Raw genomic sequence first — 15494 nt, 5'->3', positions numbered from 1 at the left:
GTGATGAGGCGTTCACAAATCTTTCTCTGAATAAATATTTAATGGTCTCCTTCTCCAACTTTCCATCACATGTTATCGTGTATTGTCGATTGAATATAGGACTGAATGGGCAGGTCAACAACTTGAAACAAAATGGTGTCGTTCGCGTTCGCGAAGAATATGAGCACGCGCTTTGAATATGTATAAATATGTGTACGCAATTGATTTTTGCCCATGACCTTCAGGGCTCAGCCAACAGATCTATAAAGTCCACTCGTCGTATTGATTTTAGTATTTTCCGAAAAAGACCACTTGGGTGAAAGCCCTGTACACTGAGAGTAAAACACACAAGCTTTTTATGTATTGAGTATAATTTCAAAATGTAATGCTTAAAATGAGAAAGATCAGTTTAAAGCAAATCAAGCCCCCAGCATTAATTACAGATTAATTTACCTTTTTTACTATCTGCACCAAAACGTTTGCAAAATAAATATAACTTCCATGCTTAGCAAAAGAAGTTCCTGTACGAACAAAAAATGATAAAAATGACTGCTCTTGTTGTTGTGTCAGAATATCAGATCAAAGTGCCAAGTTTAGAGAATTAAAAAAATATAACTATAACAGTAAATTCAGTTTGCATATAATTAGGCTTCTTTTTATTTATTTATTTATTTTTTTTGTGCCCATCCCAGAGGTGCAATATTGTTTTAAACAAGATGACTGGAAAGAACTGAATTTTTCCCATTTTTATGCCAAAATTGGTGTCAACTGACAACGGCAATGATAAAGTTTACCACACACACACACACACACAGACAACCAACCACCGGGATAAAACATAGACTCACTTTGTTTACACAAGTGAGTCAAAAAACAACCACCAAAAGCAACACCCACACAAAAAAAAACACACAAAAAACAACAACACACACACACAACCAAAAAAAATAGTAAATAATAAAGTAATAAGAGTAAGAATATGAATAAAAATAACAACAACCACTGTCATCATCATAACCATACAAATAATGCATAATGATAATAGCAACATAATGATAATCACACAACATGGTAGCAAGAAAATCTATACAATAGGTGCTGAATGAAAACATCCAGCAAACAGCCAAAGAAACGTGTCTTCATGAAGCCCTCTCCTGCGTACTATATCCATCATTAATTATTACTATCAATGTTATCAATTATTATTATTTACAATTCATTATCATGATATATATGATAATTCATAATAATAAAATAATTGTCATTAATAACTATCATTAATTTATCTATATCTATAGATAGACAGACAGAAAAACAGACTGACAGACAGATAAACAGACAGATGGATAGGCAGAGACAGATAAACAGCTAGCTGACTAGATAGATTGATAATAACATTAATAATACATGAACCAGAAACAGCAGGCATAGCAGAAGCAGACGCAAAAACAAAACAACAAAAAACCAAACCAAACAAACATTAACACCAACAACAACAGCAAAAAAAAAAAAAAAAAAAAAAAACCAACAAAAAAAACCCAAACAACAAAAAACAAACAACAACAAAAAAAACAACAAAAAAACCCTAGCTTTGTGGCACTCAAGCACTTTCTTTCTCTGTAGGCCCAGCTAGCCATTACACAGGGCCACAATCTGTGGGAGGAAAAACTTTAAACTTTAATCCCACAGAATCAGAAGGAAATTAAAAAAACAAACAAAAAAACAAAACAAAACAAACAAAAAAAACCGTTTTGGCACATGTACGGTCATGATAATATTCATGGACATAAACTTAGACACGCATGTCTCCGATGTAGACCACTGGGTCCATTTTTCACGTAACGTTTAGAAACATTAGCCTGAACATAAACACAATTATACATAATTCACAAAATCATATATACATATTTACATATAACATGCATCAGTATGTCATTATGTGTAAGAACATAATTATGGGCAGCACTCTACTTCCATATATATATATATATATATATATATATATATGTGTGTGTGTGTGTGTGTGTGTGTGTGTGTGTGTGAGAGAGTGTGTGTGTGTTTCCTTTTCTGTTCCTTTGCATCCATGGAAATGACACACACACACACACACACACATATATATATATGTATATACATATATATATATATATATATATATGCAATACATTTTCCAGAAATCTTACATGTTCATATGGTTTTCACTCACTCAAACTTTCTAAAAAGTCTCCATTTTGCATCTTTTTCTTCTTTCTTTCTTTTGTTTCAATAATCAGAAAAATTCTCCCATCCCAATAAAATAAACACATTTTTCTAATACAAATCATCAAGAGATTGAAATTATACACACACACACACGCACAAAAGAAGAAATCGAGTAATAAAAAAAATATATGCCACAAAACTATAAAGAAACATCACACTCCACCCCCCCCCCCCCACTCCCACAGTGACATACAAGGTAAACACACACACACACACATCTTCATCTTCATACATGTATACATCACACGTACATATAGTAACATGAAATATGAAACAAAGCACACCACATGTTGTTTTCATGCACCACATGTATACCAAAAATATGAAACAATGCACACTACACACGTTCATACATTACACATACACACACACACAGTGTCATACAATGATACATTCCGTAAGTCACATACTCCACTAAAAAATCAGGGCTTCTGCGTTGCTGGCGCTTTGAAAGTGGAAACGACACACTGCATTATCAAGTCAACATTTTTTCACATCAACAATGGTCATTTCCAATTCCCCAAACATGTGCAAGAACGAACCCCATCCATCCTTCTGTCACTGATTCCCGTGACGTGTATGCCTGCAGACGATCAATACCTTTTACACACATTATATATAATCTCACTCTGTCTTGCCATCCTGGTGCAGCACCAACACCCCCATTACAAAACAAAGTAAAAAACAACAACAACAACAAAAACCCCATCACAAACATCACCAGAACTGAAATCAACAGCAGGACAACTGGTTTACAATGTGTACCTGTTCAGCTCGAATGAGCGCCTCAACCAGCGTTCTCACATCAGCCCGGTCACCATTCGTTCGAGTCCATTTCAACAGCAGGCGATGGACGGAATCCTGCACCTGTCCACACTCTTGAAACGTCCTGTCAATGTCTGTATCGGAGATGTTCAGGTGCCGGAACACTCGACGCCAGCCTCGGCCAAACTGAGAGGAGATCTTGCCAGCCACTGTCTGATCTACAGCTCTGTTCTGAAGGGTGTTCATGATGCGCTCAAACTGGAGGGTCTGCTGTTCGAACTTTGTGGGGGTATCGGCAGGTTCCACACATGGTTGGGTCATGGCTGTGCGACCAGCACTGCTACCCTGCTGGTTGGTGGGCACTGTTCTTGGGTCTGCGTTGGGAATTGCTGCTCCTCTACAAGGCATATGTTTTGCAGCTGTATCATAATGCACACCTCTCCCACCAGCTACAACTGTTTGTGCTTGAAGTTTCACTAGTTTTTCATTTTTGTCATAACCAGACGTTTTTCCTTTGTTGACAACCAAAGTATCTATGTAATTTCCGGTCTGGGCACACTGCATACTCTGCATAGATTTTTTCATTTCTTGCCATTGCTGTTTCGTTGGCATGCGCACGCCTTGAGAAGCGAAAAACCTCTCGCTGTCTGAGTCAGAACTTGAGTCAGAATCGGAAGAGCTGGAATCACCTGCACCTCTGCCGCTCCCATAATGATGGTGTGTCACGGTGGCCTTGTTCGCGATCGTAACAGAACCTGTGACTTTGTGTATGTTGATGTTCATGCCAGGCTGCCCACTGCTGCCTACCATCCTGACGCGCGCGGGTTGCGTTTCTGGTGCTGAAGGTGGCCGCGCCATGATGGCAATACACTGTCTTTCACAGGCTGCTGACGGATGGTCGCTGCTGGATGCTGCGAATTTTCGACGAACGAAGACTTACTACTGGCCACTGCAACACATCGATGAATGAACAGTCACTATAGGCCACTGCAAAGTAAGAGAAGATAAGATAATAATACAGAACTGCATTGTCTGTAACTGAAAATGCACACAAGTTTGTCTTTTGGCTTCAGTTCATACTACATTAAAATTTAACCACATCAAGCACAATAACTTTTAGAAGATAAACATTCATGAAAATATGCATCATTAATAAGTAATCAAAGTGATGCTGACTTGGTGCGAAAAACCACATACCACAGATACAGAAATATAAGATTAGCAAAACACGTTTCCAGCGCAATTAAGATAATTATGCATTGCGATGGCTTTATGAATAAACTGTAGACCACACAAAGAGAGGAAGTGTCACAGCAATCTGAGTTTGACATGATACAGTATATATGACACCAAACTGACAAATCAATCCATATCAACCTCTCCCGACTGACGTCATCACTTTATACGTACACACCCTTGGAGGGTAAAAGCACCAGCCTAGCATGATGATTTGTAAATAAAATGGTGTTTGCATTCTGCTTTTTTAATTAAAATTTTTTTTTTTTTTTTTTTTTTTTTTTTAAAGAAGCATGGTGATTAACTGTTAAGAGGCTGCACACGCAACAGTACAAAGGAGCCAGGCATGAAATTTCAAAGAATTTCAATCGTAGACACCGCCAAAGGCAAACAAGAGAGGCAAGGCCTTCAAGACTCACTTGTGATAAATTAAGTCCCCTAGCATTAATTACAGAGTAATTTCCCTTTTTTACTATCTGCACCAAAAACGTTTGCAAAACAAATAAAAATTCCATGCTTAGCAAAAGAAGTTCCTGTTTGAACAAAAAATGATAATAATGACTCCTCTTGTTGTTGTGTCAGAATATCAGATCAAAGTGCCAAGTTTAGAGAGTACAAAAAATATAAATATAACAGTAAATGCAGTTTGCATATAATTAGGCTTCTTTTTTATTTTTTTGTGCCCATCCCAGAGGTGCAATATTGTTTTAAACAAGATGACTGGAAAGAACTAAATTTTTTCCTATTTTTATGCCAAATTTGGTGTCAACTGACAAAGTATTTGCAGAGAAAATGTCAATGTTAAAGTTTACCACGGACACAGACACACGGACACACACACACAGACAACCGAACACCGGGTTAAAACATAGACTCACTTTGTTTACACAAGTGAGTCAAAAAACTAAAGAGCTGAGCCAGCGGCAAAGACAAGCATGGCTGCAGAAAATCAGCAGGAAAGCCATCACAGACAAGACCACAAATCCTGGACCCATGTTTGTTCAAAGCACTTCATTTATGGACAAGAAGAAAGAAAGACGACGAAGGAGGAGGAAATGAAAAAGAAAAAGAATAGGGAGCTGGAGGAGAAGATGAGGAAGAAAAAGTCCAAAACCTACACACACAGCCAGTGACCCTCCAACCTAATTCCAACTCCAACATATATCAGCCCTCATTTCCCACCACAGTCACAGCCCTCCCCCCAAACCATCTGAAAAGCATAAAGTAAAAAAAAAACAAAACAAAAAAAAAAAAAAAAAAAAAAAAAAAAAAATCATACTTAAAAGTCAAACCAATTATCAAATAAAATGACATTATAAAATCATTCAGGTCAGGGGCATAGCCCTTGCTACTGGTACCGTGTAACCCTGTACTACCTGCTGCCTGTGAAGTCTTCCAATGACGGAGGAGGAAACCTTTCCAACGGCTGTGAAGGCGGAAGAAGATGACCGAGAGAGTGGGGACAGGACTGCACAACTCCTCTTCACTAAAAAAAAGTCACCTGTGCTGGTCAGGCAACCAGGCTAATGTCGGGACGATGAGCTAGCCCTTCCAACACCCAGCTTTCCCAAGCTCTGCAGCAATGGAGAAGTGGTAACGGGGACAGGCAGAGGATGCTGCTGGCAGTTCCTAGTCATGACTCTGCACGCAGGCGGCTGTGGGGTGATGGTCATCCGCCATAGACTAGGGCAGATGCGGTGCCCGTATCCTCCCACAGTGTCAGAGCAGCCCTTTTTAGGGACAGCACTACTGTCCCCACATGGGGAAAGGGGATATAAAAGGATCCCCAAACAAAGCCTGCCTCACCTAGTACCTAGTAGGAAATTGCACCAACTTGGACATCCAACACTAGCGGTTGAAAACAACAGAAGAAAAGAACCAGGAGTCATGCCCTGACTCTGGGTGCCTGGAATGTTCGAACCCTTTTAGACAGAGATGACAGACCAGAAAGATGCACAGCACTCATTGCTAGAATGCTTGATCGCTACCAGGTGGACATAGCAGCCCTGAGCGAAACCAGGTTTGCCAGTGAAACCCAGCTGGAGGAAGTTGGAGGGGGCTACACCTTCTACTGCACTGGGAAGCCAGATGGCACCTCGAGAACATCAGGTGTGGGCTTTGCCATATGAACCAAAAATGCATGACAGCTTGACACCCTTCCACGTGGGATAAACGATAGGCTGATGACCCTGTGTCTCAAGTTATCAGAGGATCACTTCTCCACAGTCATCAGCCGCTATGCCCCAATGATGACCAACCCTGATGACATCAAAGAAGCTTTCTACGAGGAGCTCAGCCACACCATTTCAGCAGTAGACAGAAAGGACAGGCTGATCATCCTTGGGGATTTCAATGCCCGCGTCGGCGTGGACTTCTCGTCGTGGCCGAAAGTCCTAGGACAGCACGGCACTGGCAAGTACAACTCCAACGGACTGCTTTTGCTCTCGCTCTGTGCGCAGCATAGACTGACCATCACCAACACCCTCTTCCAACAAGCGGACAAGTACAAGAACACATGGATGCACCCCCGCTCCAAGCAATGGCACATGCTGACTATGTGATTGTCCGGCAGAGGGACAGAGGTGATGTCTCCATTAAATGCTGCATGAGAGGAGCAGTCTGTTGGTCAGACCATCGCCTGGTGTTCAGCAAGATGAACATCAGACTTGCACGCAAGCTCCAACCAGCCAGGCAGAAACCCCCTAGGAAGCTGAACATCCACCACCTCCCTATCACCAAGGACGTGCTGCAGCAGCAAATCCAAGCAGCTCTCCAAGATATTCCTGCATCAACTGATGTAGAAGAAGTATGGAGCACCTTTAGAGATGCTGTGTTCAAAGCAGCAGCTGACACACTCGGCTTTGTACAGAGGAGCCACAAAGACTGGTTTGACGAGAACGACTCTGGAATATCCAAGCTCCTGAACACACATGCATATATGGCATCAGGATCACATTTCTGATAAAGACAGCCAGAGGAAGGACCAGTTCTTGCAAACCAGGCAACTTGTACAGAAGAGGCTGCGTGAGATGAAGAACACCTGGTGGGAGAGAAAGTCCGAAGAGCTTCAGTCCGCTGCTGATACTCATGACATGAAGACCTTCCATGATGGTCTCCAAGCTGTGTATGGGCCGAGAGTCACAGGATCAACCCCTGTCCGAGCCTTGGACCAGACCACCCTCCTGACAGACAAGAAAGACATCCTTGCCCACTGGGCAGAGCACTTCAACACCCTCCTCAACAGGGACTTATCTGTATCTGACAAGGTAATTGCAGCCCTCCCACAGCTACCAGTCAATGACTCACTAGCTGCCCCTCCCACCAAGGTCGAGACCCGGAAGGCCCTGAAGCTGACAATGACAGGAAAAGCACCAGAAGCGGATGATCTACAGGTATGGAGGTGAGGTGCTGACAGACAAACTGACCGCCCTGTTCCAGTCTATCTGGGAGAGAGGGGAGGTCCCCCAGGATTTCAAGGATGCTTCAATTGTCCACATTTACAAACGGAAGGGAGACAAAACATCCTGCAATAACCACTGTGGAATCTCTCTCCTCTGCATCACCGGCAAGATCTTCACCTGCATCATACTGAACAGACTGGTTGACCATGTCTCCAACACAGCCATCCCTGAAGCACAAGTACGGCTTCTGCTCAGGCAGGGGAACATGTGACATGGTGTTTGCCGTATGCCATGAGCAAACAAGGAGCTCCACATAGTCTTTGTAGACCTGACTAAGGCCTTCGACACGGTGAACTGCCATGGTCTGTGGAAGATCCTCCTAAAGTTCGGCTGCCCAGAGAGCCTAATCCACCTGATCGCTTCATTCCACGATGGCATGCAGGCGAGAGTACAGGAAAATACTGACAGGCCAGATCCGTTCCTTGTGGTAAATGGAGTGAAGCAGGGCTGCGTCCTGGCACCCACACTGTTCTCCATTCTCTTCTCTGCTGATTGACGCCTTCCAAGACTGTAAGTGGGGCATCTACATTCAGTTTCGCGCAGATAGCAAACTTTTCAACTTGCGGCGACTTCACACCAGGTCCAGGGTGTTTGAGGCACTGGTGAGAGAGTTCCTCTTCGCTGATGGCTGCGTGCTTGCTGCACACACCCATGAGGACATGCAGTTCATTATGGACAGTTTCTCAACCTCCTGCAGGCGCTTTGGACTCACCATCAGCCTCAGCAAGACTGAGTCCATGTACCAACCAGCTAGCTCACAGAACACCAGTGCCTCCCACCCACCTGCAATCAAGACAGATGACACAGAGATCAAGTCCATTGACAAATTTTGTTACCTGGCCATCACCCTATCCAGCAACGGAGCCTTTGATGCAGAAGCGACGCTGTGCATTGCTAAGGCCAGATCCGCTTTTGGCAGACTTATCAACAGGCTGTGGAACAACAAAGGCATCAGGCTCAGCACCAAAATCAAAACCTACAGAGCTGTTGTGCTGACCACCTTATTGTACTACTGTGAAACATGGACGATGTATCACCGTCAGATTCAACAACTTCAGCAGTTTCACCACAGATGCCTATGAAAGATCCTCGGCATAAAGTGGCAAGACAGGGTCTCCAACCTCCAGGTCCTAGAGAGGAGGGGCCTGCCCAGCATTGAAAGCCTGCTGATTCAGTGCCAGCTATGCTGGACAGGACACGTTGTCTGCATGACAGACAACAGGATCCCGAAGCTGCTACTGCATGGCCAGCTGAAGGAAGGCCACCGCGAACTTGGAAGACCCTGCAAGCGCTTCAAGGACACCTTGAAGACAAACCTCAAAGCCTGTGACATATACATCGCTTCCTGGGAAACTTATGCCCTTGACCGCTCTCGCTGGAGGATGCTGTGCTCTTGTGACATAACGACATTTGAAAACATGAGAACGCTGGCCATTAAGGAGAAGCGTGAGCGAAGGAAGCAGGGCCCAACTTCTGGAGACGTTTTCCCTTGCAACACCTGTGGGAAGTGCTGCGCATCCAGAATCGGCCTCTTCTCCCATATGAGGACACACACTGACAGATAAGCCTGCCTGCCTACTCATCCGTCGGTCTGATGGGAGACTTCATCATAAAGTCATTACTTACTCCTCCAACTCTCACTACAATTAATCACATATACATAATATAGTGATGATGATGATGATGATAATGATATTTATATCAGTAACAATAATACTACTACTAATAGTAATAATAATGATAATGCCATTAGTGCAGGTTTAGAAACAGTATAAGATAACACACATATATATATAACATACATGTTATAAAATAAACAATCAACTAAATAATACAAGCACACACTCATCACACCCAACCAACACACATGCACACACACAGTTGACAAACTTATTAAAACCAATCAATGTGAATGTGTATATAAATCAAAGCCATGGAGCAAGTACAATATGTATGTATATATATGTATGTATATATATATATATATATATATATATATATATATATATATATATATATATATATATAGACACACACACACATATACATACATACATGTATAAAAACAGCATCAAGACAAATACAAAACAAATGCTTAAAATGATAATATATACATAACATCATACAAATGCTAAACATTCCCATTCAGACAAGCAAAACACACAGAGACATGCACAAACACAACCAAGTAAACACACTTTATAAAATTAATACTTAATAATTCAGAAATCAGTAGTCGAAACTGAGTGCACTGACAGCCATCTCTCTCTCTCTCTCTCTCTCTATATATATATATATATCACAAAAATACTTTAAAATTCCACAAATGAGTATGCTTATAAGCCCTGCTTGTTGTGCTCAATTATCTAATGATTATCACTGCATTCTACTCCTTGAGAATGAATAAAATCTGTTTAAACCAAAATTCCACAAAAAGAAAAAAAAGACATACTCCTCCAAACAAACACACCCATACACACACGCACACACTTCGTTCCTCTTCACACTTGCACACACACACACACACACACACACACACACACACACGTGCAACCACAACAAATCCTTGTATTCATCATAAGGAAATAAGTCACTAAACAACATATGGCAAAATAAATAAATACGTACCACCATTATCACAACCACCACTATCACTACAATCCCTATTACCACAATCAACACTACCATAAATCCTACCACCACCACCACACTGATCATTACATAGACTCACATTTTTTAATGTAAGTCAAAACATTCAAGCTGGTCAAGTTACCTTTTCAAAGCACTAACTCACACATAACACTAACAGGCAGTATTAAAAAAAACAAACAAAAAAACCCAACAAAAACAAACAAACAAAAAACCAACAAGAGAGGCAAGGCCTTCAAGACTCACTTGTGATACACTTAAAAAAAAATCTAATCGTTAAAATGTATTCTGTATTTGTTATTATAAATCTTCGCGTTAAAAAAAAAAAAGAAGTCCTAACCAGATTCGATTTAAGGCCCCTAGCATTAATTACAGAGTACTTTCCCTTTATTCTATCTGCACCAAAACGTTTGCAAAATAAATAAAACTTCCATGCTTAGCAAAAGAAGTTCCTGTTTGAACAAAAAATGATAATAATGACTGCTCTTGTTGTTGGGTCAGAATATCAGATCAAAGTGCCAAGTTTAGAGAATACAAAAAATATAAATATAACAGTAAATACAGTTTGCATATAATTAGGCTTCTTTTAAAAAAAATTTTTTGTGCCCATCCTAGAGGTGCAATATTGTTTTAAACAAGATGACTGGAAAGAACTGAATTTTTCCTATTTTTATGCCTAATTTGGTGTCAACTGACAAGTATTTGCAGAGAAAATGTCAATGTTAAAGTTTACCACGGGCACACAGACACACACACACACACACACACACACAGACAACTGAACACCTGGTTAAAACATAGACTCACTTTGTTTACACAAGTGAGTCAACAACAAAAACCAAAACAACAACAACAACAAAGCACCATGATAAGTTGTAAAGTATTAAATTATGCTAACATTCAATGAAAATATAGCAGGCAGATCAAGGTAGTCTGGGTCAAAACCTTTCAAAATTAAACACATCTTTAAACTGCTTTTCTTGTATTGTTGTAAACATACTGCCAATCATGTTTTACATGGAAAAGTGCAGTTTACAGAATCAGGCTTTGTGAAACGACACTGTACCAAAACTGAAAAACACTTTTCACTTATTTTGCTTCAAACTAAGAAATTATACAACATAAACAACTCTTTCATTGTGGTCAGTTGAGTGGAAAAAAAATTGCCATAAAAAACTTGACATGGTTGATACTTTATGCATGAAATTGTCTTTCATAGCTGTCAGATGATGAATATGCTCACTTTACTTTAAATATAATAACATATCATGGTGTATCAAGTGAACACAAACTTAAGTTTCATGACAAGAAGGAAGGACTTCTTAAACAGAACTGTATCAAGTACATCATTATCAGTAATTAACTTCAGCTGACTGCAGCACACCCAGTCACAACTATTTAACTGCAAGTTCTTCATGCTGTTCACTTCTTTGGTTGCACACTCCTAGATACGGGGTGGAAGGAAAAAGAAACACACACACGCACACACACAGTGTACACAAAGCAAACAGAAACAAAACACACATAGTGTATACACACTAGACAGAAACAAAGCATCAAGGCTAAACATACAACTGCTTTAAACTTTTTGTGTGTGTAGTACTAGTAGCTGCTTCTGTGAACCAGGTGGTCACTGATGTCCTGCTCAATGCTGGTATGGTTCTATTCATTTAAATCAATATTTCAAACAGGGAAGTATATTAAGATTATAACAAATAAATGGCATAAAATCTGCTTTTGCGAAACTCAGATTGAGAGCACTTGGACTGAATGCTAAGAGATGATGGCTCAATTCAGACATAGCAACATCTCCTTGCCCAATGTGTGGCATCTGTGAAAGCATCATAATGCAATGAGCTGGTCAGGCTTTGAGTGCATGCATATTGTATTTCATACAGTGTGTGTGTGTGTGTGTGTGTGTGTGTGTGTGTGTGTGTGTGTGTGTGTGTGTACCTATCACTATCATTGTTGATTTCTGCTACAGAATCTTGTGAGAGGACAATATGTAGGTTGCCATGGGTTCTTTGTCACTATGTCAGTGCGCCAAGTAGGTGCTGCACATGGGACCTCGGGTTATCGTCTCATCCGAATGACTAAACGCTCTGTTTGATTTTCCACCAAACTCGATTAGGTCGAGAGCAGGAGTCAAACACAGACCCTCACAGAGTAACTAACAATTGGAATAGACTAACCCCAGAAATCAAACGTGCACATAACATGAATGCCTTTAAAAAGCTTATTGATGACCACGATATCAAGAAAACAATGCTTGGCATCGCCTCTAATCTGAACCTGAACCTGAACAGACACTTATTACTAACTGCCCGCATCTTATCCCTAGGGTTGAAGTCATTCCTGGCTTGTCGGACCATGACATCCCCTATTGTGAATTCTCCTTAAGCCCACCACGTATCAAGCAGACTCCAAGGCAGATCCCCCTTTACGAAAAGGCCAACTGGGAGGCAATGAGAAAGGACATGAAGGACCTGCACTCGGCGTTGGTGACCGATGTAAACAACCTCACCACAGAGGATCTTTGGACCAAGTTCAAGGACACCCTCATCACGTCAGTCCAGGTCAATGTCCCCCACAAGACAGCACGTACCAAGGCCTGTAAACCATGGATCACAGCTGACATTCGTAAAATTGCCAAGCGCCATGACAGGGTCTATAAGAGAAAGAAAAAGCAAAGCACTCCTGAACTAGTAAAAGAACATAAACAACTCAGAAGACAGAAGTAATGAATGACAAGACGCTCCTGCTGGGAATATGTCCATAGGTCAGTCGCAGGTGACCCCGAGTCGGCAGAAGGTTCACCCCCGAGCAAGCGATTCTACACCTTCGTCAAGCACCAGCGCAGCTCCAACTCTGGCGTTGCACCTCTGAAAGTGGATGGTAAGCTTGTGACGGATCCCACCGCCAAGGCTGAGGCTCTCAACAAGCAGTTCCAGTCAGTGTTCAGCGAGGGGCGTGAGTACACAGATGTGGAGTTTCGCGCTAAATGCAAGATGTCTGACATCTCTCCCAGCTCAACCCTCTCTGACATCTTGATTACTGAAGAAGGCATTCACAAACTCCTCTCCAAACTTAACCCCCATAAAGCCTGCAGCCCTGACAAAATCAGTCCTCTCATCCTGAAAAACCTTGCCCCTGAAATATCTCCAGTCCTTACGATGATCTATCAGTCCTCTCTTGACACTGGTTATGTCCCTTCTGACTGGAGATATGCAAACGTTGCACCAATATATAAGAAAGAAGAACACTACAACCCAGCTAATTACCGCCCAGTCTCTCTGACCTCTATCCCCTGCAAAATTCTGGAACATGTCATCGTCAGTGCTCTCATGTCTCACCTAGAATCCAACGAAATCTTATGTCAAGAACAACACGGCTTTCGCAAGTTTCGGTCCTGCGAGACACAACTACTCAATTTTACAGAAGAACTGTCTGGAACTGTAGAGAAAGGAAATCTGGCAGACGTCATCATTATGGACTTTGCGAAGGCCTTCGATAAAGTAAACCACAGCCTCCTCATCCACAAACTGAAACATTACGGCGTCCAAGGAAAGATCAACAAATGGATAGGAGCTTTCTTGAAAGACCGGCAACAATCAGTGGTAGTGGAGGGCGCAGCTTCCAGCCGGGTCAGCTCGAAGTCTGGGGTCCCACAAGGCTCTGTTTTAGTGCCGGCGCTATTTTTGGCGTACATCAGTGACTTGCCAGAAGAACTCTCCTCACTGACATGTATGTTTGCTGATGACACAGCTGTCTACCGTTTAAAGGACTCCCAAACTGACCAAAACTTACTTCAGGAAGACCTCAAGAAGCTAGAAGCATGGGAGCACAGCTGGGACATGGCTTTCCATCCTGGAAAATGTACTATTATCCCAGTTACAAAATCATCCTGTCCTGCAAAATCCGACTATACCCTCCACAACCATATCCTAGAAACTGTCTCTACCTCAAAATACCTAGGCGTTACCATCACAAGTGATCTCAGCACATCAACACCATTTGTGCAAAAGCCAATAAGACCCTCGGCTTCCTCAGAAGAAACCTGAAGATCCCAGCAGTGCGTCTCAAAGAAACAGCATATAAGACTTTTGTCAGACCAATCTTGGAGTACGCGTGCACCGTATGGGACCCCATACCCAAGACAACATCAAGAAAATCGAAGCTGTCCAGAGACGAGCAGCACAGTTTCTGGTCAACTGGTACCACAACACATCTAGTGTCAACGCGATGATCGACAGACTGCAATGGCTGACTCTGCAGCACAGATGGAAGGTAGCTGGGCTTGCCATGCTACGAAAAATAATGGACGGAGAGGTGATCGTGGACAAAAGCTGCATCGTGCCAGCCCCACTCAGACAAAGAAGGAAACATTCCCGCCAGCTCAACCAGATCCGGTGTAAAACCCAATACAGGCAATATTCCTTCTTCCCCAGAACGATACATGACTGGAACAACCTGCCTGAAACAACTACAGCAGCAGACACCTTGGACACCTTTAAGTCTAGGGTGCCCCCCAGTCAGTAGTTAATTTGATAATAGGTCCCCTACCCCCCCTCCTCCTCCCCACCCCCTCTCTTACAACAATACTTTTGTTTTTTTAAATTTATTTTTGGGGCCCTGCTGTCTTAGATCAGCAAGGGACCGGCTAGCTAGGAAGGGCGAAAAGTGAAGTGATAGGAGCTTGCCGGAGAACCCACTTAGAGCAGGACTAGGTTTTCATCCTCACTAATAGGTCTGTCGCTTTCTGTAGTTTGTTTTTCTTTCATCGCAACCCAACAAAAACGGCGTAAAAATCAAATTGATGGTTGTGGCCGTCAACGCAGTGAAAGTGAAAGTGAAAGAAAAACAACAAACATGTCATAACACATTGAATAAATAACCAAATGAATTAATAAGACTAAAATACAAAAATAATTAAATAGATAAAATAGACAAACAAATCAATCAATCAACCAATAAAAAAGAGAAATAAATAACAAACCCGCTCACCGCGTGACACCCCCAGTTACGTGTCCACCCCCTAACATCTGCGAAAGAACAGTTTCTGTTGACCACTGCTACGCATCAATCAATAAAAAGTCACGCCTCAATGACACATTCTGGTGGGTAGACCCTCCACAAAATTCG

The 15494-nt window shown here is 41.9% G+C and overlaps 1 protein-coding gene across 2 annotated transcripts; it reads right to left on the bottom strand.

The window, feature by feature from the left end:
• Positions 1-2038: 2038 nt before the first annotated feature.
• Positions 2039-15494, bottom strand: LOC143288150 (uncharacterized). 2 transcript variants are annotated; one of them, XM_076596444.1, is made up of 2 exons: positions 15357-15494; positions 2039-3955 (listed from the first exon to the last, which is right to left on the bottom strand). In XM_076596444.1, exon 2 carries the CDS (start codon positions 3862-3864, stop codon positions 2974-2976), a length of 891 nt encoding a protein of 296 aa, XP_076452559.1. In that variant the 5' UTR covers positions 3865-3955; positions 15357-15494; the 3' UTR covers positions 2039-2973. The 2 variants fall into 2 exon arrangements, with proteins under 2 accessions (XP_076452559.1, XP_076452560.1); XM_076596445.1 differs by having other exon boundaries at positions 15349-15463.

This window comes from Babylonia areolata, chromosome 12 (genome assembly GCF_041734735.1).
Source record: "Babylonia areolata isolate BAREFJ2019XMU chromosome 12, ASM4173473v1, whole genome shotgun sequence".
In the NCBI taxonomy this organism is placed as follows: Eukaryota; Metazoa; Mollusca; class Gastropoda; order Neogastropoda; family Buccinidae; genus Babylonia; species Babylonia areolata.
The sequence above is the reverse complement of the archived record's forward strand: the minus strand, read 5'-3'. Positions and strand labels throughout refer to the sequence as shown.